Source organism: Myotis lucifugus, unplaced genomic scaffold, assembly GCF_000147115.1.
Source record: "Myotis lucifugus unplaced genomic scaffold, Myoluc2.0 scaffold_463, whole genome shotgun sequence".
Classification (NCBI taxonomy): domain Eukaryota; kingdom Metazoa; phylum Chordata; class Mammalia; order Chiroptera; family Vespertilionidae; genus Myotis; species Myotis lucifugus.
In genome coordinates, this window is record NW_005871511.1 from 343,780 (window position 1) to 370,658 (window position 26,879).

General features: G+C 46.3%; 1 protein-coding gene across 1 annotated transcript in view; it reads right to left on the bottom strand.

Moving 5' to 3' along the window:
- Positions 1-25,073: 25,073 nt before the first annotated feature.
- Positions 25,074-26,879, bottom strand: part of FBLN5 (fibulin 5) — a 65,630-nt gene continuing 63,824 nt past the window's right edge. Inside the window, exon 9 of the mRNA XM_014445535.2 lies at positions 25,074-25,898. Coding sequence (XP_014301021.1) covers positions 25,737-25,898 — 162 coding nt within the window. The 3' untranslated portion in view covers positions 25,074-25,736. The remainder of the gene's footprint in view (positions 25,899-26,879) is intronic.

Genomic DNA, 26,879 nt, shown 5'->3' on the forward strand with positions numbered 1-26,879 from the left:
CGCTGCCCCGGGGGAAATTTTACCCCGGGGTCACCCCCCTCAAGCGCCCAAAGTTCCCGCCCCCGTTTTCCGTTTTCCCTCCCCGCCCGTTCCGTCCCCTTCGGGAAAGTCCCCCCCGGGGGGCCGGGGCCCGCCGGGGCTGCAGGCCAGGCACCTGAGCGCACTGGGCCTGCGCCGTCCACTCATTCATTTTATTATTATTTTTCCCTCCCATTCTTGGCCTCTTCAAGGCCCAGCTCTCGGCTCCTCCCTTTGGAAAGGTCTAAGATGAAGACAGGCATCTGAGTTTGGAGTGTTTTGAGGGATCAGAAATAGAGATAAAGGATAGAAGGGGACTAGAAGGACCGCACTGGCCGGATGAGCCTCTTTGAATGGTGAAGGAAGGAGCAGTCTCTCTTGTCAGAGATGTTTCTGCACCTTTTCTTGGAAGCGGAGAACCTTTGCTTAGTTACTAGACTTAGTGTTTATTCCCAACTATAACGCCTTGAGCATCAGCGCATCTCTTCGCTTTTGTGGTTTTGCATCTACCAGTACCTTGCCAGCAGGAGGCACACTGAAAGGAATACTAACGGTCTCCCCTGCCATGGCCCTGTCCCCATCCTATGCTGGAGTCTAGGGCCTTGGCGAGGAGCTGAAGGTCCCTTGTCCCTTTTGCCTCCCGTGGTGGGGTCTTAACGCTACCTGTAAGGTTGGTGAATGAATTCCTAGATTATCTGTTGGAGAAAAGCTCAGCTTTTTGAGAGGCCGATGGATTATAACTTGAAATAAAGGTAATACTTTTCTCCCTGGAGAGCAGTCTTTTCCAAAGTGGGTTCTGTTCATCTCCAGGTCCTAGAGATGCTGGTGTGGGGTGGGGTGGGTATAGAATACAAGGTCGGATTGACCTAGGGCAAGAAACACAATATAGTCGCTCTCCTTGAAACGGATGAAGCATTTACAGGACTGAAAACTGTGTTTTACTTTGTATCATCCTGCATTTCCCAAATGTATTTGACCTGAAGGGTGGCAGACTATGCCAACCCAAAACATGCCACTTGGGCACGAGAATTACTTCGAGTTAAAAGCACTTGAAAAACTTCAGATGCAAGAAGGGCAGGCTCGTCTTCCTTTTTCTTCCCGAAGGCAAATGAAACTCCAGTGTGAAAGATGCACTCCATGTACCAGAAGGAGAGAAACATTCTGATCACCAGAGAGGGAAGTCAAGGATGAGGGAAATCTATAGAAACCTTGTTAAACTGACCCTTGTCTTCCTAGTCACTTCGCAATTAACACATTGTGGATGGACCATGGGAATTCTCGCTTCATATTACACAGTGTTTTACAAAGTATCATACTTTAAAAAGATATTAGCTTGTAAGAACATCTAATAAATAACTTCAAAATGCAATGAGTATTAATTTTAAAGCATGCCTTTAACATTTATGTAAAACATTTTTTTTGTGCTCATTCAATAGAAACTTATCTGGCCACTGGTAAAGCTAGCAATAAAACTACTGGTCCGAAATGTGTTAACTACCAGAACTCAAGCCCCCTTGTCTTGTCGTGTTGTCACTATTTACTACTCTTTGTCCACCTTAGTATATAAATGTCCAGCTCTAACTGCTTCTTTGGGCCTTCAATTTCCTATGGCTGCTCCCCTGTACATGTAAACCTCTGTTTGCTTTGCTCTTGTTCATCTGTTTATGTCAATTTATTTATTTTTTTTTACTGCTTTATTTTTTTAAATCTTTATTGTTCAGATTATTACATTTGTTCCTCTTTTTTCCCCCCATAACTCCCCTCCTCCCAGTTCCCACCCCACCCTCCGCCCTCACTCCCCACCCACTGTCCTCATCCATAGGTGCACGATTTTTGTCCAGTCTCTTCCCGCATCTCCCACACCCCTTTCCCCCCCCAAGAATAGTCAGTCCATTCCCTTTCTATGTCCCTGATTCTATTATAATCACCAGTTCATTCTGTTCATCAGATTATTTATTCACTTGATTCTTAGATTCACTTGTTGATAGATGCGTATTTGTTGTTCATAATTTGTATCTTTACCTTTTTCTTCTTCCTCCTCTTCTTAAAGGATACCTTTCAGCATTTCATATAATACTGGTTTGGTGGTGATGAACTCCTTTAGCTTTTCCTTATGTGTGAAGCTCTTTATCTGACCTTCAATTCTGAATGATAGCTTTGCTGGATAAAGTAATCTTGGTTGTAGGTTCTTGGCATTCATCACTTTGAATATTTTTTGCCACTCCCTTCTGGCCTGCAAAGTTTCTGTTGAGAAATCAGCTGACAGTCGTATGGGTATTCCCTTGTAGGTAACTGAGTTTCTTTCTCTTGCTGCTTTTAAGATTCTCTCTTTGTCTTTTGCTCTTGGCATTTTAATTATGATGTGTCTTGGTGTGGTCCTCTTTGGATTCTTTTTGTTTGGGGTTCTCTGTGCTTCCTGGACTTATAAGTCTATTTCTTTCACCAGGTAGGAGAAGTTTTCTGTCATTATTTCTTCAAATAGGTTTACAATATCTTGCTCTCCCTCATCTTCTGGCACCCCTATAATTCGGATGTTGGTACGCTTGAAGCTGTCCCAGAGGCTCCTTACACTATCTTCGTATTTTCGGATTCTCTTTTCATTTTGCTTTGCCGGTTGGGTGTTTTTTGCTTCTTCGCATTTCAAATCTTTGACTTGATTCTTGCGCTCCTCCGGTCTGCTGTTGGGAGTCTGTATAATATTCTTTATTTCAGTCAGTGTATGCTTAATTTCTAGTTGGTCCTTTATCACACCATCGAGGGTCTCATTAGATTTCTTGTACATCTCATCAAGTTTATTGACAGACTCTAGAAGCCTCTTGAGAGACCTCAAAAGTGTGGTTTTGAATTCTATATCCATCAGCCTGCTTTCCTCCGGTTCTGTCCTTTGTGGCCTGTTTCTTTGTCTCGGCATTTTTTTATGCTTTGCTGTGTCGATAAAGTGGCTTTCTGTGTTAAGTGTCCCAATTACCTGAGGTAGACACTCTTGGTGCACCCCCTTGTGGTCTTTGTGCACAGTCTTGTTGTAGTTAAGCCTTGATTGTTGTAGGTAATTACTACTTGACCTCCAGGCCAACTGGCTGTGCGAATCAGCTGTGTCTGCAGTGGGAGAACTACTATCCTCTAGGGAGGTGCTAATCTAGCCTTTGCCTGAGGCTATCGGCAAATGCCTCTGTGCGAGGGGGGGGGGGGCTTGGGCGGGGCAGGTCCCACAGGATCAACAGGGCGGGCGGAGGGAGCCAGTTAATGGGCTGTTCTCAGTCCAGTCCCCAGAGGCTCTGCCTCTCTTGTCCCAGCAACCGCTGCAAAACCTCAGAAGAGTTCCCGACCAAAGGCAGACAGTCCCGCTTCTCCCGTTTGAGTCTGGGTCCCTAGAGACTCGCCCGGATCTGGAGCTCAGAGTCTGAGGCTCCCTCCAGATTGAAACAGACAACTGCGCCCTCAGCCACCAGCCTGCGCCACGCGTACCTCCGCACCTCAGTATTTCACCTCCGCCCTGCGCCTCCTCTGATTTTCGGTATGCTTTCCTCTTTCCTCCTAGTTGTAGAACTTCCACTCAGCCAGCCTTCCTGTGGTTCTGGATGATGTCCGTTCCGTCTTTTAGTTGTATTTTTGAAGTGGTTGTTCGAGGCAGCAAACTCTGGCGTTAACCTATGCCGCCATCTTGGTTTCCTCCAGATGGTACTGCTTTAAACCGTTCTTGGTGGGGCTGAAATGATTGGAATCTTTTCACTTAAAGGGAGCACTTTCCGGCGTCTCTTTGGTGCGCCCGAATTCTCATCTGTTTATGTCAATTTAATTCTAATTTCTAGTCAGAAACCTTAAGAGGGTTGAGTTTTACCTTCCCTAGAGACCACCCAAATCTCTTCTTGAGAAATGCCTGTTACAATCCTAGGGCATTAGTGTTTCAACCAACACACTTCTATCAATTCTGCTTTAACGTCCAAGGACATTCACCTTGAATAAATTTTCACCCTATTACAAATGTTTGCAAGGTTCTGTACTGTTTACATAAAGCTTTCACATGAGTCATCTCATTTAATCCTCACAGTGATGATGTACTGGAGCTGTAATTATCCTCATTTTCCAGTTGTAGGTATTGAGGGTCAAACAGTGGTTGCCCAAGTATAGAGTCAAGGTTGACTCTGGACCTCAGACTCGAAGGCCTTTTAAAGGTGTATGATGGGCTTTTACTCCCAACGGCACCTGACATCATAGTTCACCCAAAAGTGTCACACAAATGTTCTGAATGAATGAATGCATGAATGAATGCTTAATGATGCTTACTGAATGGAACTGAGTCCTTGGTGCCCTAACCAAACAACCTTCACAACCTCTTCACTGATGCAGAAGCTTCAAGAGCAAGAGCTCCCCAATTGTTCTTAGTTTTCTTCCATCTTCCACCTAAAAAGGATTCCTTAGAAGAATCCACTCTGTTGGCAGAAATAGTTCTTTGAAAACAGTGAAGCCACTTCCTTTATTTTCCTTGAAATGGGCCTCCTTCCTGTTCCGCCTTCAGAGGCAGAGCTATGTTGGTAGAAATGGTGATTTTGTATATACACCTTTCTTTGTGTCCTGGTGTTTAACCTCTTCCCACAAAGAGATGGTTGTGCAACATTCTGAATAGGCTTTTGGTTTTTGTCTGTTGGGTTTTTAATGTTAAACATTAATGTGTTAATAGTAATGTCATATTATTTGAGGCAGGTCTGAGGCAAAAAAAAAAAAAGATTTGGGTTGCTGTGGGTAACAGGGCTGCTTAGATTTTGTTGTGCGAATCGATTCTTTCATTTGGTAGAGACAAATCACTGAATCCCTGTCCGAATCCCTTTTCTTTCTTCCTTCACTCAGTGCAGCTTGTAAATGATTTGTGACTCAGTCCAGCCCTGGCACTACCCCCCACCACACATTTTTGAATCAACTGTAGTTCCCTACATTGCCAAATTTGCACTACTGTTCCCCTTAACTCTATTTTATGGGGACCAACTGGCAAATTCTTGTTTACTCAGCTGAAATATCTCCTCTACTGAAGATGAAACTCCACAACACTCATCCTAGGGTGAATTAAGTGTCCTTCCTCAGTGTTCCCGCCACAATCCCTCCGTATCTCAATTATGCCACCTGTACAACAACTGTGGTGATTGCCTTCTTTCCCCTCTTGCTACTAAACTCACTCCATGTGAGTTACCAATACACAGGAATCATAATTTCCACCTGTTTCCTGGACACATAGCTTAGCACCTGACACATAGAAACCACTAAAATATTTGTTGAATGAAGGAAAAAGGATATGAATTCCTAAAGTGCTTGTAAAATGGGGATAATTTCGCAAATATAAATGTTTACGTGAATACAATGCAGGGAGTGGGGGAGAGACAGAGTCCTCTCAAATGATCCCCTTCCCATTTTCTGTCTTAGGAAAACTCCAGCACAAACTTATGCATGGGTATTTATTCATTCATTCATTTACTTGCTCAACAAACATTTCTGAGTGTCCATAGTATACCAGGTACAGTTCTAAGCACTTGCTTCAGAGAGAAAGTGACGTTTCAGCAGAATCATGAATGTTCACCAAACCTCGATTCCTCTTTCTGGGCACAAAACTAAAGTGCTAGGAGTGAGAAGAGAGGCCCTATAGGTTCTTGAATGTCTTACTAAGAAGTTTATATATTAATCTACAGGACACAGAAGTTGAATAAACTAGGCACTATTTGTGGTGGGATGAGTTTTTTCTCTCCCCGCCCCCTTCTTTCTTCATCATATTCTTTCCTAAGTGACTAGTACCCACTAAAGCTAAGGTAACAATGGGAAAATGGTTGGTTATAGATACTTCACCAAGGGCCTCTTTTCTCAATGCCCTCACCCCACAATACCTTCCCTGCTCCAAACCCCATTAATCAATGACACTTCATAGCACCAAATGGCTGATAGTTTCATGGAGATCTAAATGAAAAACATCCAGCCCCTAGGACAGAAGGCAATAGCACCAGTGGGATCAAAGGAAGATTGTAAAGGAGGAAAAGGAGAAAGAGAGAATTCAGGAAAGAAAGAGAAAGAAAGAAAGAAAGAAAGAAAGAAAGAAAGAAAGAAAGAAAGAAAGAAAGAAAGAAAGAAAGAAAGAAAGAAAGAAAGAAAGAAAGAAAGAAAGAAAGAAAGAAAGAAAAAGAGAGAGAGAAAGAAAAAGAGAGAGAGAAAGAGGAAGGAAGGAAGGAAGGAAGGAAGGAAGGAAGGAAGGAAGGAAGGAAGGAAGGAAAGAGATAGAGAGAGAGAGGGAGGGAGGGAGGGAGAGAGAAGGAAGGAAGGAAGGAAGGAAGGAAGGAAGGAAGGAGGAAGGAAGGAAGGAAGGAAGGAAGGAAGGAAGGAAGGAAGGAAGGAAGGAAGGAAAGAAAAAAGAAAGAAAGAAAGAAAGAAAGAAAGAAAGAAAGAAAGAAAGAAAGAAAGGAAGGAAGGAAGGAAGGAAGGAAGGAAGGAAGGAAGGAAGGAAGGAAGGAAGGAAGGAAGGAAGAAGAGGGTTTTCTACCAAGTACAAAATCAACTCCTCCAGGCTGGGAAGCGGGTCCAAAGAGGATGAGACATACATGGAGCACGTGGTGTAAAACTGTCCCAGGATTTTAGAACAAAGGCCCCCAGACTCATTGAATAAAGCACAGAAACATCTAAATTCCTGGATTGGAAGAGATGATTCAAATCGGAAATAAACAAGTGCATTTTTCTGGACTCCTTTTACAAGGGTTTAAACCAAGTCAACTTGCTTAAGCCGGAACTACCCTTCCCAATATTTCTTTCCCTGTGTGGTTCTATGTGGGATTGACCAAAAAGAGGAATTTGGACAAGACTTGGAAGGTAGGAGTGAAAGAGAGCTATTACTCTCTGAAAATCCTCATAATTACACACAGTGGCGCACAAACACAGAGACACGGCCAGGTTCTAGCTTGTCCTTGCTCCTTGTGTCTAGCTCTTCCTCCTAATCGCTGGCCCTGCAGAGCACTAGAGCACCAGGCCTACATCCTGAGCTGACTGAAGACCTACAGAGATGAGCTAGCCACAGGCTTCCCACCGCTCTCCTGGATGCCACGCTAGCAGCTACAGGTGTCCGGCTTCCTAGATTCACCCCAAGTTCTGACCCTGTAGATCCATCTACCAGGGCTGGATGGGAGCTGGTTAGTGACTGTCTCTGGTCCGTCAGTCCGGCTTCCAGGACTTTACTTTCCCAGTTTCTACCACAGTTTTTACATTCTTATGTCAGTATTACTCTAATGGTTCATCTTCTCTGATCAAAGCCTTCTGATTCACCTTGCATGTGCTTGGATGCCCAAAAGGAAGGCTATGTGACTTGTACCTCTCCTCCCTTCTACTATTAAAGGAAAAGGTTATCTATAAGAACTACAGAAATCTGAGGGAGAAGTACTACTTGATAGAGGTCTCCCCAAGAGAGGGGGGCTTCCTACTGTGAATTTACTGTAGAATGAAAACTGACTTTCAGCTTTTCAAGCTTAGAAACTTGTTTCTCCCCCCACCCACCACCACTTAGCATACTAGGTTAAACCCTATTGAAGAAGACTCAGTCAGGCTCACTAGACACTGAAGTAGACAATAAGGTCTATTAACTGGGCCTATTAATATAGCATGAGAAATAGGATTATTGCAGGCCCCAGACATTTGTCTCTTATGGTCAAAGCCCTGCACTTGCAGAAATAGCCATACAGGAAGCTAAATGATAATCAGGTTGCTGAGGAGGGATATGTTACCAAAATTAGAAGAGTGAAGAAGAATACTGAGTGATGAATAGCATCCAGTTATGATAGACATATCAACCCCACAGAACACACTGGCCTGTCACAGCTGTAGACAAGTGTGTGGCTCCACTCATCAAGGGTACAGCCGTAGCCATAGGCCTTCTCTGTAGGCGATTACAGTATTAGCCCAGTGCTTCATCTCCTACTGTATCCGTACCCTTTGCCATGACTTTGAAATTCCTTTCACTCAAGGAGTGGAGTATATTCCTCTACCCTTTGATTATGACTTCAGACATGTGACTTGCTTTGGCCAATAGAATGAGACAGAAGTAACTGTTAAAGTTCTGAGCTTGGGCCAGAGGAGGCCTCACATATTTCTGCTTGCCCTCTTGTGCTGTTGCCAACGCCGTAAGAGGAGTATGCCTGGGCCAGCCAGCTGGTCCGAGAAGGATGAGGGGCATGGAGCAGAGTCATCCCAGGTAAGCCCAGACTAGATCAGCGTGACCCCAGCTGACCAGCAGACAGCTGAGAAGGAATAGCTGATTATGGTTTTATGCCATGGTATTTTGGGACTGTTAGATACGCAGTGGTAGTTACCTGAGATACTCTCCAATTATGATTTTCTGGGATGATGGGAGAGGTGCTCTTACCCCATTGTGGCCGCAGAGTTCTAGAGCAGCATGCCCAGGATTCTCCCGCCAAATCACTAGGAGGCACCAGTTTGGGCCGATGGTAAGCTAGAGGGTCATCTTGGGGCCCTCAGTCAAATTCTGTTTGACATTTTCTATCCTTTTGGTTCGATGTAAAATCTAAATATTGTTGCAGCAGAGAGAAAGATTAAAAAAAAAACCTCTTCAGAAGGCTACTTCTGAATATTAAGGGCCGTTTGCAAATACAACTCTAAATCAGCATCTGAAAAAACACACACACACAAATCTGAAATCTATCATTTGTGATTTTTGCTTTTATCAGAGTTTGAGGAAAACTAATACACCCAACAAAATCCCCAGGCAGCGTAGGATGCCAAGACGTTCTTCCCCTCTCTTCAAATCTGCTCCAAGCCCATAAGGAGAAGTCACGAATAAATGTGGTTGGCAGATGAACCAAATGTCCAAAGACATATTTTAATGACAATTGTATCTTAATTTGTTAGTTTGAAGTATGCATTGGTCTTTCTATGAACTAGGAGCATTGTTGGGGGTGGGGGTCCTCAAAACATTGTATAATCTATTTGTTTAGACATTCCTTCTTTCCCTACCGCCCCCTGACTTTCACCGGCTTCCCCCACCCTTCCAGTTTGCGAGGGACTGATGATGTTGGGATATTTTTTTTCAGGAAATGTGGGAGGTCTGCAGTCCGTTTCCTCCTTGATGTGGGCTTCATTTACGAGAAGAACAAACCAACAACAACAATGCAACACTCTTCCAGCTCCACTCCACAGCACCCCATGCACTGGCGCTGAATGAACTATCGCATCACCCTATAAGGTGACAGCACTCCAGGGATGGGACAGGGTCTGTGAGGGCCAGCAAAGCACACCCTTCCATTTCTGAAAAACATCCCCTCAGGAAACAATTTGGCTTTTCCTGCAAAACATGAACTTGCTTGGCAGTCTGACCAACTCATCACCCCTGTTCATCTCACACTGAATGCCTGATTAATAACAACAGCGAGTCCAAGAACATAGTGAATACAGCTTCAAGAGGAAAGGGGACAAGGAGAGACAAACAATACCCTCGCCAAACAACACGCATGCGCACACCCCACACTCCCCATACCCCAAACATACAAAGCCACTTTTAAAGTGTTGAGAAATACAAAATGCCTCAATCAAAACCATTTCACTTTCCTGGGAACAGGGTTGAGAATTACTTCCTTGCTCCCATCCAAATATGTTTGGTGTCATAATAGCATTCATTCCTCAATGGCCTATCACATGCCAAACACCGTGTTAATGGTCCATACATACCTACGTAGTTTAATCCTAGTTGATATTATTATCTAAACTTTACAGAGGAGTAACTTTTCCAAGATCACAAAGAAGCGATCGAGGGGCCAGGATTTGAACCCAAGGCCGTGTGTGACTCCAAAGGTCAAGCTTCTTTCATTGAATCACAGCAGTTGTTTCTACATAAACTCAGTTCATTTCTCAAGGCTGATTGAAGTCATCATCCCTCGTGTGAATTCTTGACTTGTTCTGAACAGAACTCTGATGGTTACCAGTAACAGAAACCCACCAAAATTAGTTCAAGTAAAAGGCCCAGCATGGCATTCTCATCCCAGCCCTGACATGGGAGAGGAAACAGTCGCAACATCCAGGAATCTGAACAAGCGGGCGTTAGGAATGGCAGCACCTGGGGCAGTCCAGGCACCTCCCAGCCTCTCATCTCAGAGAAGCCACTTTTCCCTGCACACCTGTACATCTCAACCAGCTTCTCTGAGTCTCTGGTCCCTCAGAGCAGCAGTCTGCCCCCAATTCTGCAATGACTTCCTTTACTGCAAATCTACTGGACCTTTGAGCTCAGGGCCCACCACCTAAGAGTAATAACTGTGGTCACTTTCCTGGGAGCAGAATCCGATGGGCTCAGCTTATATTTTTCAGCTGAACCACAAGAGGCACAGGTTGCTGGCTGGTCTATGGTTGGGCGCCCCTAGGTCCACCCTGGGCCAGACAGAGGGAGCTGGGAAGGAGAGGACCAAGTGATCTGCTGCTGTCCCTGTGGGTGGGGAAGCACCTTGGAGTTCAGTAAATGCTCAGCTCTCATTCACTCCCCTTTCCTCTAGAGGGCTGATTTATATACCTGGAGTAGCCCTTCACTTCAAGTAGCCCCAACTGCTCTTCAACTGCATTTCATTTATTTTCTAGGTTCCCAGAGAACCACACCTTCAGGTCACTATATCGGCAATGCTTGGCCGAGTGCTAAGAACACAGTGGACATTTACAAATGGTTTGTTTTACTAGACAGAGTTCATCATGGAGCAGGACAATGCAGATGATCAAGAAGAATTTCTTGCCCTAGCCGGTTTGGCTCAGTGGATAGAGCGTCGGCCTGTGAACTGAAGGTTCGATTCCGGTTAAGGGCATGTACCTGGGTTGCAGGCACATCCCCAGTGGGGGGTGTGCAGGAGGCAGCTGATCGATGTTTCTCTCTCATCGATGTTTCTAACTCTCTATCCCTCTCCCTTCCTCTCTGTAAAAAATCAATAAAATATATTTAAAAAAAGAAGAATTTGTTGATTCTTTCCCTTGCCCACAGTAAGACCAGCAGAACTATAAAGAGAATATCACAAGTCTTTAACCTCAGTGGCGTGACTGTAGTATATGTGGAGAAGGAAAAGAATTTGACCCTGAGCACATGAACTCTGAAGTACCCTCCAGCTCTTACTAAAAGAGACATCCGGCCACAAGCTCCTAACCTGGACCAATATTCCTAGACGCCATATTCTTGCTCTGATCCCATCCCTTATTACCCATTTAGAGAAGTCTACTAGAATTAAGGTAAATGACTCGTATGCTATGATAGTGGTAAGCTTGATTCTGTTCCAATTTTCAAGAGAAAAAAAGTAAATAGTTTTAAAACCTTGATATTAAATCACTAGGAAATTACTAGCAACCCTGTTACTATTGGCATTGGTATTGAAAACTGTTCATTTATGACATTCTGATGCCCACAGCTGAGATGACACTAACTACATCAATAAGGGTGTCTTCAGCCACAAATAAAATGCCCAACTCCAACGGCCATAAAAATAAGGAAATGTATTAGCAAGTGTGGTGGTTTCAATCATGTTCATAATTCTTGGAATTTCCTCTCTTCAAAGACTGGGATGTCCTCTCTCCTGTATGTAGGGTAACCATAGTCCCTGTTTGACCAGGAGAGTGCTGTGGAAATGACAGAACCTATATATATAAAAGCCCAGCGACCAAATGGCAGAACGACCAAACGACCAGTCGACAAGTCACTATGACGTGCACTGACCACCAAGGGGCAAATGCTCAACACAGGAGCTGCCACAGCAGGCTGATCCCCACAGGCCATGCCCCCCCCCCCACCAGTGCACGAATCCATGCACCGGGCCTCTAGTGTGGAAATATTGGAATATGACATCCAAGGCCAGGTCATAAAAAGCAATACCATTTCTGCTTGGTTCTCTCTGGATGCTTGCCCTTGGGATCCAGCCACCATGCTCTGAGGAAGCCTAGGCAGTTTGTGGAGAGGCCCACATGCAAAGGAACCCAGGGTGATGACTCTCAGATCTGACTGAGCCCTTCCGTGCCAACTTTCCCGTTACGGGAAGTGGATCCTCCAGCCCCCAGATGACACCTTGTGCAACAGAGATAAGCCTTCCCCACTGAGTCCTGCCCATATTGCAGATTCCTGAACTAAGTAATGATGACATGTTGTTTTAAGCTACTAGGTTTGGGGAAGGCTTGTTATACAGCAACTGATAACTGACATGACTAGCCTAAAAGGAAGTCCCAGGTAGGTCAGACTCCAGAGTCATTGATCCAGCAGTTCAACAACTTTATCATGGAATTTTTTCCTTCCTTTTGCTCTGTCCCAGGTTATGCAAGCTTTATCCTAAATCTAGTTGCCTTGTGTTTGTAGAATGGTGGCCAGGGGCCGTCAGAACTTCCTTTTTCAATTCTGGTCGGGGGTTAGAATGAATTCCCCTGGACCACTCTCAAGAGAGAAACTTTTCCAGAAGCCGGCACACCTCTCCTCATATCTCTTTGGCCAGAACTGGGTCACAGGCTCATGCTTGTACAAATAACTGGCCAAGAGGATTAGATCATGTTTTGACTAATCAGGCCTCACTAGCCCTTACGTTGAGATTAACTTACCAAACGATATTGCTGCTTATGGGATAGAATGGATATTGGAAAAGACACTTCACCGGTGTAAGACATTTGAAAAGAAAGTCAGGTGAATGGAAAAACCCTCAGGTGTGACCAGCCCTGGCATTTAATAACTAGGAGAAGATTCACAAGATTGGGACTGTCCTGTGTAAGCTGTAGAGGATCTAATTTTGTATCGATCATGAAGGAGGTAAAGTCTGCCTTCATGACCCATTGACTCGGGACCTTTCCCTTATCCCCTGTCCTATTTTTATCATCTGTCTCATCTTCCTCAGCCATCTGCGTATCTATACCTGCTATCTGGCAAAGGGCAGCCTCTCGGTGAAAAACGCACTGTTCAACTTCTGGTGACTTTCTTCCAATTTCCCTCGGAAGAATAACCCCCTGACATAGGCAAGGGTTGGGGTCATTATTTTTCCCATTTGTGCCAATGAAATAATTAAGGCTTTATGGTCTGGGCAGATGACTTCTTCAATCTATCTACTCATATGAAAAATAGAAGGAATAGACCAGAAGATGAATAACCTTTCTAATTCTAGGAGTTTCTGCCTCCTTTTTTCTCCTTATATCTCCAAGATACAGCCGGGCCTGAAAATCAATGTCATTGTATGGCGGGCATGCTATTCTGTGTTTAGTCTTCTTAGTCACAGTCACTCCCCCACCCCCTCCTTTACCGGTTTGTTTTCACTGCTCTGGGCCACCTCCCAAGTCCACCTTCCTTCTTTACTTCCTGGGCTGGCTAAAAGCAATGAGGGCTCCTCAGCTTTTCTACATGGATTTCTCCTCATTCCCTTTGGCACTGTGCTGACTCTTTTAAACACGGAAAAGTGTTCTGATGGAGTTCTGCAAATATTTAATTTCCAAAAATTGAGTGGGATGTTTCTTGAAGAGATATTTTTGTATATTAAATTTAGGGATGCTCCAAGTAGACATCTCTTTACAGCATGAGAAAGAAGATCATGAGTACCACTGCTTTCTCCACTCCAAATTTGTACTTCTATCTGTGGCTGCGATATTTTCCCATAATTTTATTCCCCTAGTCAGAGTGGGTTGGTTCATGAAAAGGCATCTGACTAGCCTTGCTGGTGTGGCTCAGTGGCTGAGCATCAAACCCATGAACCAGGAGGTCACAGTTCGATTCCTCGTCAGAGCACATGCCCAGATTGTGGGCTTGATCCCCAGTAGGAGGCTTGCAGGAGGCAGCCGATGAATGATTCTCTCTCATCATTGATATTTCATTCTCTCTCTCCCTCTCCTTTCTTCTCTGAAATCAATAAAAATATATATTTTTAAAAAGGCATGTTCTACACATGGTAGTTTGGCTTTCAAGACAGGAAAATGGTCAATACTTTATTTCTAATATCCATCAAAATGACTAAAATTATTTTAAAACTTAGTGCTTCAAAAAGTATATCCCTAATTAACTAAAACACATTTTCCAAAATGATTCCTTTTTTTCAACTATTCAAGAGAGCCTTAATTTGGGGGTATTGCTGTCCATTCAATGGTTCAGTAAGTTAATTGCAGGTACTAGATCCCCATAATGGAAAGATTCCCAACCCTTAACATTTTATAAAAGTGAAAATGAGCAGTCCCCCAATAATAAGTATATTCTGTCATGCTATCTTTGCCTCACTAACCTTGACTTTTTTCATTTATAAGGGAAACCTGTTTCTGGGCAAATTTCCTACAAGAGAGATTGTTGAAGACAATGAATCCATAGGCTTTGGATTTTTTTAACACCATAGATCCTTAACTTGTTGTCAATTGTTTGAAACAAATATCTCCCACTTTCCTACCTTAATACACATAATGTAACATGCGTGCTGACACCTATGCTGGATCAGTGAACCCTACAGTAGAAACCTGCCTGTCATGTTTGTATTTGAATGTTTTTCTTTATTTCAGAGAGAGGAAGGGAAAGAGAGAGAGATAGATAGAAACATCAATGATGAGAGAGAATCATTCATCGGCTGCCTCCAGCACGCCACCTACTGGGGATCGAGCCTACAACCCAGCGCATGTGCCCTGACCGGGAATTAAACCGTGACCTCCTGGTTCATAGGTCGACGCTCAACCACTGAGCCACGTGGGTCAGGCTGCCCGGCATGCTTGAGGAATGGTGAGAGGGTCAGAACGACGGGAGCAAAAGGAAGAGAGGGAGAGGGGTAGAAATTGAGGACAGAGGAGCACAGGATGGGGGTCGGGGTGAAGGAGATAGTGTAGCCGTTGTTATTTGCTTTTACTCCAAATAGGCTGAGAAGACATTGGAGGGTATGGAGTAGAGGAATGGCATGAACCGATTTAACATTGGTGCTCAGCTGTTGCATTGAGAAGAAACTGCAAATGTGGAGCAGAGAGACTGGCTAGCCACTGCCCATAATGGAGGCAGAGAGGAGGGTGGTTGGGACCAAGGTGGTGGTAGTGAAGGTGACAGGTTCAATGGTATAACATACGCAAAGAAACAGTCATCCCCAGTAGACGATGGCTCGTAGTGGAGTTACGGCATTCTGAATCCCAAGACTCATCAAGAATTGACTGGTTGGTGGAATGGCAGACCCAGGTGATTGATGACGAGTTGGAGAGTCAACGTCAGGATTAGAAAAGAAACTTTTTGAGCGTTTGGCATAGATCAAACGAAATGAACTGGAATTGAGGCAAAACAAGAGAGTTCATGCTCCCCCTCATTGAACTCTCTGTTTGGGCTATTTTTAAAAGTTACACACACACACACACACACACACACACACACACACACACACACTACCACCACCACCACCACCACCACCACCACCACCTCCACCACACACAGACAGACACACACACACACACACACCACACACACACACACACACACACACACACATGGGAAACCCTGTGATCAAGAAGCTTGTTGAAATGCCACAGGTGCCCAGAACCCAGCCTGACCTTGCAGCACTCCTCGATATGAAAGATTATTTCTATGGTCGTACATTTTTTGGTCTAACAAACACAAGAGGCCATGAACTCCAATATCTGAAGCAAACGTGTTAAACATCTGGAATCTGGCGCAAGTTTCTCCTGTGGGATGCATTGTTTGCGCAAACTTTTATTGAGTAAAAAAAAAAAGAGTAAGGACTGAGTTTCAAAATAGTCGTGTAACCTAGTAAGAACATTTCTCTGAGGCCAGAGTAAAAATCCAGAGCTCTTCAAACCAGTTAGTAAACAATTTAAAACCAGGCTCGGAATCGGGTCCTAAAACACAAAGTGGTATCTACATGGAATGAACTTAAGTAGCCAGAGCTCGAGCTCTGACAGGACGGCTAGTCCAAACGGAGTGGATTTTTCCAGGCTACGGGCTGACGCTGCCAACCCCGCCGAGAAAGGGCCTGGGTTTGCAGGAAGGGCTCTGCCTGCAGTTTAGGGCAAGCTCTGCCCCTGAAAGGCAGATGACCTTCAGCAATTCCATGTATCTCTGGGTTTGATTTGCTTTTTTCCTATAAAAGGTGGGAAGAACAATATTGCTCCCCAGGTCTTAGGAGTTCACAAGCATAGAAAATAGAAATAAGGTGACAGAGTGTTTGAAAGCTCTGTACCTATAGGCACATAGAAGAGGAGGAAATACCAGGAGGGAGAAGGAGGATTGGAATGTAAAAGATTGTTATTGGAAGATGGGAAAGACCAAACAAGCTGAGTAAGGCTTTTAAATTTTTTAAATTCTTTTTATTGATTGATTTGAGAGAGAGAGAGAGAGAGAGAGAGAGAGAGAGAGAGAGATATGCATTCATTGGTTGCTTCTTGTATGTGCCCTGACCAAAGATAGAAGTCACAACCTTGGCATATGGGGACAACGCTCTTACCAACTGAGCTACTCGGCCAGGGCCTGAACAAAGTTTTGTTTTTCTTTTCCAATTGATTTTAGAGAGAGAGAAGGAAAAGAAAGAGAGGAAGGGAGAGAGAGATAAGTTGTTCCACTTATTCATGCATTCATTGGTAGCCCGAACAAAGCTTTTAAAGGAGAAAAGCTAAGGGTGGTCTTCTGGAATGTTCCTCAAGGGTGGGACGATTTCTTAGACTCCTTTAGTATCTCCCCAAAGTGTCCAGGGCAGCATCCACTGATGGACAGACGGACACATTTCTCTCAATCTCCACAATCCATACCCTGAGCATTCTAGGGGTGGGGTGAACAGTATCTACCCCATGCAGTGTCACCAAAAATTGCCCCCACTGTCACCCAGAGCTGTCTATCCTATGAGTGCTTCCTCATGTCCTAATGAACTTCCAAGACTGGAGCACCATGTGGGAGCCCTTTCTGCTTCTCTCCCAGGTCTATAGACTGCAGAGGCACCAGTTCATTTCCCCCTAACGCCTCTGAAGTCTTTCCTTTTCCAATGATGGACATTCTCTCTCTACTCTGACTTGACTTGCCACTTTGTGGTTTCGGGCCACTTTGTGGTTTCTGGCCTCTTAGTGGTTTCTGGTGTCCAGCACAGTGCCAGGGTTGACCTTACTGAACTCCCATGGAAGTGGTCTAAATTGGTGAATGTCCTTCCACACAAAAGGGCAAGGATTAAGCAAATAACTCTCAGACTACTTGAGACGCAAGCAGCTAACAGGGTTTAGGACTGGAAAGATTCTGTGGTTTAGAGGAAAGTGCGCTAGACCAGGAATCAAGGAACCTATATGTCAGTCTACCACCGGGTGACCTGCAGCTAGTCCACTCCCTATCCCCAGCCTCAGATTCCTCATTGTAAACAGGTGCTTGGACCTTGTGACATAATTTCTAGATCCTTTGATCTGTCATGGTCTATATGGAGGCATTATCAATAAAATTCCATCACAATGACCTCCCTGGTACATCCATAGTTCGCGGGAAGAGTGAAAATGTTGCTAGGAACCACATTCCCAGTTTGTAGAAAGTGGAGAGGAAATGACCTAATTTCAAGTCTCAGTGAAACGAAACGCAATGAAATGAAAAGGAGTGAGAAGGAAATTGCTGAGAATGTGCTGAGGGAAGTGAGGCCACTTTGGTCCTGCAAGTTCCAGGAACTATTTATAAACGGAGCTGTGACTCAGGTGAATGGCTTTGTTGTTTGGAACATTTGAGGTTAAGGAAGGCCCGGGGCCATTGCTACTTGCCAGGATAATAGGGAAGGAAAGCATTTCCACACACATCTGATTTCTCAAAACAAGAAGACATATCTTTATCCCATTTAATGGATGAGGAAAATGAGCTCAGAGGACCTAACCAACTTATTCCAGGTCACAAACTAGTAAATGGCAGAACTGGGATCCAAATCCAGGTCTATCAACTCCAATCCCAGAGTTCCCTCTGCCTCCCCAGATTGGCACCGATACCCCCAGTTGTCTGAGCCAGAACAGAATTCCCATAAGGGACCTGGGGGTGCGCGGCTCATTTTTCTGTTCTCCAGCTCAGGGAACACAGGCATGTTTTGGAATCGAGAGTGATGGCTACCTGGCCAAGGGCCAGAGCAAAGAATTTTTAGAGCCGGGATTCTTAACCAGCCCAGAGCCAGGAACAGAGGAGAAACTTGAAAAACACTTGTTCAGGAGTTGAGTAAATACCGGATTCAGGTTACAGAAGAAGGACCCGAGGCTCAGCAAGGCCAAGTGACTCGCCCAAGGTCAAGAGAGACCTAAAAAAGTCCTCTCTTTTTCCAGAGATGCATAGTCTCCCAGACTAGAGATCTTCCCACTGTATCACCATACCTCCTAAGGCCATCAGAAATGTTCCTATCCATTTAGGTAAGTGCAGTAGACTTGGGAGGGGAATGAATGCTAACCTCCAACCAAGAACATCTATTTGCCTAATGGGTTAATTAGAAAAAGACTTTGCTGTTTCAGGAAGCTAATGGATAGCACGCAATTTTCGGTTTTCATATGAGGCTCTGAGTCATTTTTGTTTATCTTAGCATTTTTTCTTCATGTGTCGTGTTTGCTGATCACAATCACTGGGGCTAGGATCCCTGTCACTCAGGAAGCAAGTTACTGACTCCCTCTGAGGGGACGGCAGCTCTCGTGAGTACATGTGGTCATTTAGATCACAGACTGCGTCCTCCGGCTTCTCAGCCCCAAGTAGCCACCCCATCTGCTTCCCCAGAAGCACTTCTCACAAGGACCCCCAGGGCTCAGTCCCTGGCCCCAAACCCTCCCACTGAACACATGCTGCTGACCATCCTCACTACCTGCACCCAATGTCTCACAGTCACCTCCAATTCAGAGATTCTGTTTGCCCAAGGGTTTGTAACTGTGTGATGAAGACCTATGCATTCACTATATGTAAATTATACCTCAAAAATGCTTTTTAAGAGATGCACATTTAGAATGAAATTCATCTTCCCCTGCTACCAAAACTCACCCTTCTAAAGTATTCTTTCTCAACCTGTGGGTTGAGACCCCTTTGGTGGTCGAACGACCCTTTCACAGGGTCGCCTAAGACCATCCTGCATATCAGATATTTACATTATGATTCATAATAGCAACATTACAGTTATGAAGTAGCAATGAAAATAATTTTATGGTTCCCGTCCACAACATGAGGAACTGTATTTTAAGGGCCAGAAAGTTGAGAACCACTGTAATCTAAAGTATTCTTCAGCTCAGGTTAGGGTGTCCCTTAGCTCCCTAAGCCTCCACGCCCTATAAATCCCCAAGACCTGCTGATTCATCTCTGACAGCTCTCTTGATTCTTTCCCCTTCTCTCCATTTTCTCTTGTCACTCCCATCATCACAGTCACTCAAATGACCATGTGCTTTGTGCCAGGCCCTGTATTAGCCCTTAAGTCTACAGTGATGAGCCACAGATACATAGTGTCTTGAAGGAGTTAGCATTTCAGAACTCCACGTGGTCACCACAACCACAGAAGCACGGGTACCACAGAAGGTGAAGCTGAATGAAGGCTACAGTCCATGTACTGTCTGGGACTCATTTGGATGAATAACTCTGTAATCTGTGAAGCGTGCAAGACCACATTTTACAAAGAAAGGCAAGGACTGTTACTGCCAAAGAGAGTCTGGTCTCTAGAGACTGAGCACTGTCCGTATTTAAAGGGACAGCCTGGCTGATGCAGATTAGGAGAAGGATGTCGACACCACGTCAAGCCACTAGATACCGTGATGGACGAGGGGCAGAGGGAGGGCTGGACAGATTTTTTAAAGTGCATTTTGGGAATGAGTGGGGGTAGCCTGGCCCGGGAAGTCGGGGTGTTGGGATGATAGAAGCCGGCCTGGAATGGAGAGAGGAGATTGGAAGGAGCCCTGAGAGAGGCCTCGTGAACAGCCATGAGGCAGGCCCGGCGCCAGGTGACTGAACAGAGAGGCTTTCTTTTTGAGCCGGGACAACAGGAGAGGAATGAGAAGAAGGAAGGCCTGGCTTTGCCGAGGAAGGGATGTTCTGGCGAGCGGGGAGAGGTTCCGTGTGCTTGGGAGAGAAGAGGAGCCGGAGGGAGAAGTGGGCAAAGCTCACCAACAGCTTGTACTTTGTCCCACGGATCCAGCTCCCAGCGCTGCCCTCACTGGACCGGTCCCATCCCTGACCACCGGCTTCCACCCTCGGGATGAAGATCAGGTGGGGGTGGGGAGATGGTGCAGAGAAGGAAAGAAGAGAGAGGAGAGGAGAGAAGAGAGGAAAGACATGAGAAGAGGAAGAGGAGGGGGTGAAGGGCTCTCTCAAGCCCAGGACCTTGCTCAGAAGTGAGTGAGGAAGCAGAGTTCAACCTGGGGGCGGGGGGGAGTGGGGATGGGGGGGGACAAAAAGAGCACCAGCTCCAGCACCAGCCTCCCCCTCTCCTCTCCCTCCTCAGCCCTCCCCAGGTTGTTGAAGAACCAGCAAAGGAGTGGCGTGGGGCTGAGTGAGATCTGGGGAAAACTAAGAAGGGCAGCGTTGAGGGGATTCCCCCAAGATGGAAGCACGGGGTTGAAGGGAATGAGCGCAAAGAGCCAAGTATTTATTAGCTGCGTATTAGCAGAGTATCGGCTGAGTATTAGCTGGAAGGAGCAACTCCTGCTCCTCCAGGTGCTGCCCCATCTCTACAGTTGCCCTAGTAAATTCCAATGTTCCGACAGGAAAACAAGCAGGAGGCAAGGGGGGCTCGCTCTCCCTAAATGTGCATAGATGCTCAGCTGGAAGGAAACTCGTGACTCACCCTATATAACCTTATTAAACAACCTCACCCCAACAAATGTAATTAATTGTTTATTGATTTCAGAGAGGAAGGGAGAGGGAGAGAGAGAAACATCAATGATGAGAGAGAATCATGGATCAGCTGCCTCCTGCACGCCCCACACTGGAGATGGAGCCCGCAACCCAGGCATGTGCCCTGACCAGGAATCAAACCCTGACCTCCTGCTTCATAGGTCGATGCTCAACCACTGAGCCACACTGGCCGGGCCCAACAAATTTAATTTAAAAAGAAAGAAAAAACCTCAGAAGAACCCAAGGCACCTGTTTTAAGAGACAGTCACTACCGTGTGATACAAGCCAGTTCTGCAACGTTAAATGCCTTTCACATAGAAGGGTAGATAGTAAGAATTTGAAAAAAAGGCTAGGTTGAAACCAGAACAATTCTCCCCAAACAAAACCTACACTTCAGTGGCATGAAGCTATCCAGTGACTCTTTGGCCCTAAATCGGTGTTAATTAACTAATAATCTACCAGACCTTGATAAATGAGTATCCTAATGACCTTGGTGTTTATATAGACATACAATTTACCCCTGCCTTTATTTTACATTATTGTTCAAGAATTTTCCAAATTCCTGAACAAAAGTTTGTCATGGCCTGTTTGTCACTGCAATCACCACTGTGAGAGAACACGTCAATGACAAATTCATAGATCATTCCTAGATTGACAACTCTTTTCTCTCCCTAATGGCATACTTCACTGATGGCTACTTGGGAAGATTCATTATTAGGAAGCATTAGCAAGTCAAAAGTTCTAACTCAGGGCTGTCGTAGCAATAAAAGCTGCCCAAGTGATAAAGCTCGCTTCTGTGCATTCATTCCCTTTGTCCTGAAGCCTCTTTGTTATTTTTTTAACATATTTTAGTTTTCTGGAATTCTAACGGAGATAGTCATCTGCTGAGTAAAGATACAAAGATTTGAAAACAAAAATATCAACGAGAAGGAACGATTTGTAGATTTGTTTGTAGGTGATGAGCACTGGCCAATTCCAAAATAATGAAGAGTTTTAAAAATGTTGACTCTTTTTTTCTTTTTCTAAGACTGCATTACAGTACACACAAACTGTATCAAAAAGAACGAAACTTTTCACCTCACATTGATTTTGTGTTTCCCTTCAATGCATGTAATAGTTCTAAGCAAAAGGCATCTCATTCTAAATTTTAAAGATGTGTCTGTGGAGGTTCATAAGGATTTTGTAGTGTAAAATCAATGCCAATGACTATTAAAATCTAACCCAAATCATTTCTTCGAGCTGCTAAAATGCTCCTATCACGCTGTCTCCTAGTTTGGTCTCACTGGCTGATAAACCCTGGATACATGTCCTTATCCATGAACTGGAATCCATCTTGGTTATTTCTCTGAATCCAGAAACTGGCTTAGCCAAGTTTGGGTGGGTGGGAGGGCGTTCAACCACGGAGTGTTCTCCCTTCAGGACAAAAACCTTTACCAACAGGATTGCATGAGCTGAGAGGGGAGTAAAGAATAGTTGCTCCTTTGTCATGTTCGTTCTCTCTCTCTCTCTCTCTCTCTCTCTCTCTCTCTCTGTCTCTCTCTCTCTCTCTGGGTTCAGGAAGAACTTGTGCACCTTACAATAAACATTCAGCCCACAAAAGTACATTGGAACCACTGAAAATGAAGTCATCCCACCTATTGAAATGTGTCCACCATCTGGGAAAACAACGTCGCAAGGGCCAAGCCAGTTACCTAGGGAAACCTAACCCAGGCCTGAGAGGCCACAGGTGTGCAGATCCCACACCCATCAGAAAGTGTTATGGTTGGCAAACCCCCGTGAACTCTCTAGTGTCAGTTTAAAGGAAATGCTGGCTGTCATCCCCAGAGCACATGTCAAGGAATCACAAAACTTGAGAATCAGAGGCCGCTGAGTAGAAGTTTGGGTCCTTAGTGAACCCGGATTAGGCGGTAACACAAGGACGTTTGCAGATGTCCCCGCTCTTAATCCGGCGCCCCTTCCACCACAGACCCCTTCATCCTGCAGGACCTAGAACAGCACAGAGCAGGGGTCTAGGACAAGCCCTCGCCCAGCGGAGAAGGGACAGGTGCCGAATGCCCAGATATTTCAAGCGTCCATCAGACGCCCCACAGACTCTGGTGGAGGGAGCACAATGCGTGTGATTCTAAGAGCAGGCTTAGCCGCAATCTTGCAAAAACAATAACATCTGTCTCTTCTCGAGGGGGCGGGTCGGGGGGGGGAGTAAACAGCTTTTCGGGTTCTGGGAGCCCCTGGAACTGCTTCCCAAACGTCTGGGGTTTGGCCTTATGGTACACGTTTCTCCCCTGAGTGTTTCCCCCTTGAATTTTAGGCCCAAGTGTATTTTAAGGTAAATGGATCCCGCACGCTTCTGATTCATCGGCACTGAATTCATCAGGTCACGTTGGGACAGAGCGACCCGGGGCCCAAGGAGCCGGCTTCTATGACACTCTGGGCTTTTTTTTCCCTTAGGAGCAGGAAGCCACCTTTTCACACGGACAAATAAAATGCAAGCTCTCGACTAGAGACTCGGGTCTAGTTCCAAATGTGGCTCCTCTGAAACCAGTGGGTCTCAAGTCACCAGGACAAAGCTTCCCTTCCCTCTCTTCCAGAAGTTCAAGGCAGCCTTACCCGTGTGCGGGGTTGAACCTGGACCGGTAATTCAGAGCTGCTCGATGCAGAGCTCACATCAACCTTCAGCAGCCCTGACTCCACGCCCACTCCCGAGGCCTCAGCCTCTGACCAGCGAGCAAGCGCAGCCCCGGCTCAGGGCCCCCTTCTGGTCTTTGCTCGGCGGAGAGCTAAGTGGGGCCCCTCAGCTGGCAAGTCTGCAGGAAATCGTCCTCTCTCTTCAGCTGAGGAAGGGCGTTCTGAGCCATTTGCTGTGAATGTTGTTGTTAACATCACCTGAACCTGCTGAGGGAGCACAGTGGGAAATGGTTCGGATGGGATTTGTTTCGGAGAATAAAACAAAGCTAGGTGTGCAGTGTGGGTGTGAGAAATATGAGAAATGCTCTCTGGCTAAGGAGGCCCAACAGGCCATTCCCTCCACTGAAGAACCAGCTCTAAGGCTCTACGAAACCCTTCTCCACCCTAAGAACCCAGGGCCCAGTTCCCGGCATGCAGTAGGGTTTTAATACCCTCTAGATCAGTGGTTCTCAACCTTCCTAATGCCTCGACTCTTTAATACAGTTCCTCGTGTTGTGGTGACCCCCAATTTCATTGTTACAAGTTGAACAAAATTAAAGCATAGTGAATAATCACAAAAACAATATGTAATTATATATGTGTTTTCCGATGGTCTTAGGCGACCCCTGTGAAAGGGTCATTCGACCCCCAAAGGGATCGCGACCCACAGGTTGAGAACCGCTGCTCTAGAGGCAACCTCGGCCACCGGGGAGTGCACCTCCTCCTCTGAAGCTCGGGCCAGCTCGCAGGTGGGACACCAGGGCAGCTCCCCCACCTGTTCTCTAACCGGGGACGGGCACTGCTGCCTTTCTGCCCCTGCCTGGGTCTGACGCTTGGAGGAAATACAGAGCCCTCGATCAGGACAAGGATGATGAACCCTACAAGGAACTGAAAAAGACGTTGAGGGCAAGGTGGCCGGGACTTGGGCCACCTTTGTCTCCCTTCTTTACAGGGTTTCTAACCACGTGTTCTCAACTCTGACCGCTTATTAGAGTTTTTAAGATTCCCCATGCCTGGGCCCTGCCTCAGCCCAACTTAATCAGAACCTCTGGGAGTGCCGCCCAGGAAGTCAGTTTTTTTTCTTAAAAGCTCCCTTCTTATTCCCCCAGGCAGTCAAGGGTGAGGGCCCCTGATTTAAAGTGACTTGAATAGATTCCTGTTCTGTAAGAGTCCCTGGAACTAATCCTCAGAACAGAGGACTTGCTAGTTTTCTAGTCAAATGAATGGGATTCGGGATTATGCTTCCCCTGACTTCTTCACCTCATTTCTGCTTCCCACCCTCGCTCCCCACCAGGTGCCTGAAGGATGATGATCAAGCTCTCCAGCTGCTCCTGCCAGCTTCTCCAATAAGCAGCTTCACAGAGAGCTAGAACCAGCCCAAGTGCGGAATCCCCTACGGTGCCCGGATGAACCACACACAGACTCTCTTCAGATACCTCATCAGTTCGGAGACCTCCGCCTTCCAACCCCGTTGGGTCAAAATTCGAAAGCAAGCATGATGCAGGGGTCCTCAGAGGAAACACGGGGCTAAAAGGGAGAGGAGACTGGGTTTGGGAAGACAGAACACAACATGTGCCCGAAGGCCTCTGGAAGGAATTCTACCACTTATTCTTTTTCTTTAATTAAAAACAAAACAAAACACGAAAACTCAAAATGAACAAAAAGAAAGGATTAAACAGTTATACAAGTTTCAGGACAACTCTAAACCTTCTTTTACGGCTGCAGATACCAGACGCGGTTTTGGCATAGACTCTGTAAGAACCCTTTGGTCCTGCAGTGGCTTCTCTCCATAGCCTTCTCTGTGCATACAGGAAGCGGACTAGCTACACACAGCGTCCCCGGGGGCTCTGTGGGCCTTTGCAAAGCGGCAATCAGCGCGTGGACGCGGGAGGGGGGGATGGGGAGGCACGGAGGAGCGGGGAGGACTCTGTTCCCAGTCTTTGAACATGAACTCAGACCCCAGCAAACCTAATCTATTTCTTTGAAAAATATGAAGGTAAACGGAAGGCCTGGAAAATCACCGTGACCCTGGGGCCAGGGTGCCAAGGATAACCCTTGTCGATAACTGCACTGTAGGAACTGGGGCAGCGTGTCCTCCGATCGGCAGGTCTACGATAATGCAGGCGTGGCCAGGACAGCGGGGCTGACTCTGGGGGACGTTCAGCAGGAAAGGCGGGGCGTCTGTCTCCCTCTCATTCTCCCTCTCGTCGCTCCCCGTCTCCTGGCCCTTGGTGCTGGTGAGAGGCGTGTCGGCGGCTCCGGCCCCGGCTCAGAACGGGTATTGCGACACGTATATCCGCAGTCGGATCACGGAACTGCCCCTGAAGTTGATGACGGTGTTGACAGTGATCATCTCCAAGTCCAGCTGTATGTCCCGGGGCCCTTTGATGGGGCGTGTCATCACCAGGGTGGCACTGATGGGGCCTGTTTGCTGCGGACAGAACCGGGGGCATTTGTTAGAGAAGGCCTGGCCTGCCTGAGGGGGCAGGGGCAGCTGGTTCCCAGGAACAGCAGAGAGCTGTCCGTCGGGACACATGGCCTCCCACACGATCCCCACAGAAGGCCGGGTGGTCTGGCCGCAGCCCGCTCCCGCAGCCCCAATCAGGGTGCTCCCCCTGGCCCACTTCCGTCACACTGGAATCCTCACGCTCCACCTGGCTCTTTCCTGCTAACTCTTCCGGTCTCACCTAGAAACATCGCTTCCTCCGAGGAGCCTTCCCTGCTTTCCTCGATCGAAGTCACCCCTCTTACCCACCCTCTGGACCCTCTGCCATTGCACCTGCTACTCTGCCTAGAATGGGAAGTATTCATGACCGTGTGTCATCATCCACACTATTTACTTGGACCACCGCCGATGTCCAGGTCCCCAGTAGACCAGGAGCTCTGTAGAGATCAGATCCACAGGGTTAGGTTTGTCACCACTGAATCCCCTAACCACCACTGTGGTGCCTGGCACACAGTAGGTGTTCAATAAGTATGTCTTGGATGAAAGAACAAAGGATTGATGAAACAGAGTGACCTAAAGCTGTCACTTCACCTCTTGGGGCCCAGCTCCTAATGGCCCCCAAAGCACCTCGGACTCTTAGATCTTCTGCCTCCGTGGATTGTCCATGTTGCCTGGGGCACCTGTCATTTGTTTATGAGCCTCCAGGTGGTTTCCATGCGCAGTCCTGCTGTGGCTCCTGTCTAGAGACCGTAGTCACCTCCAGCTTTACCATTCTGCAACTATCGCTGTGGTCCTCATAATGTCACCTGAACTTTTCTCCTCCACTGAATCTTTTTCTTAAAGTCCTGAGGAGGGAGGGACAGCAGCCCGACATCAACCAAGCACCCACCACCACGTGTGAGGCTCTCCTCTGGCCACTTGGATGTACATGTGCTTATGTCATCCCCATGGAAACCCTGAAAGGCC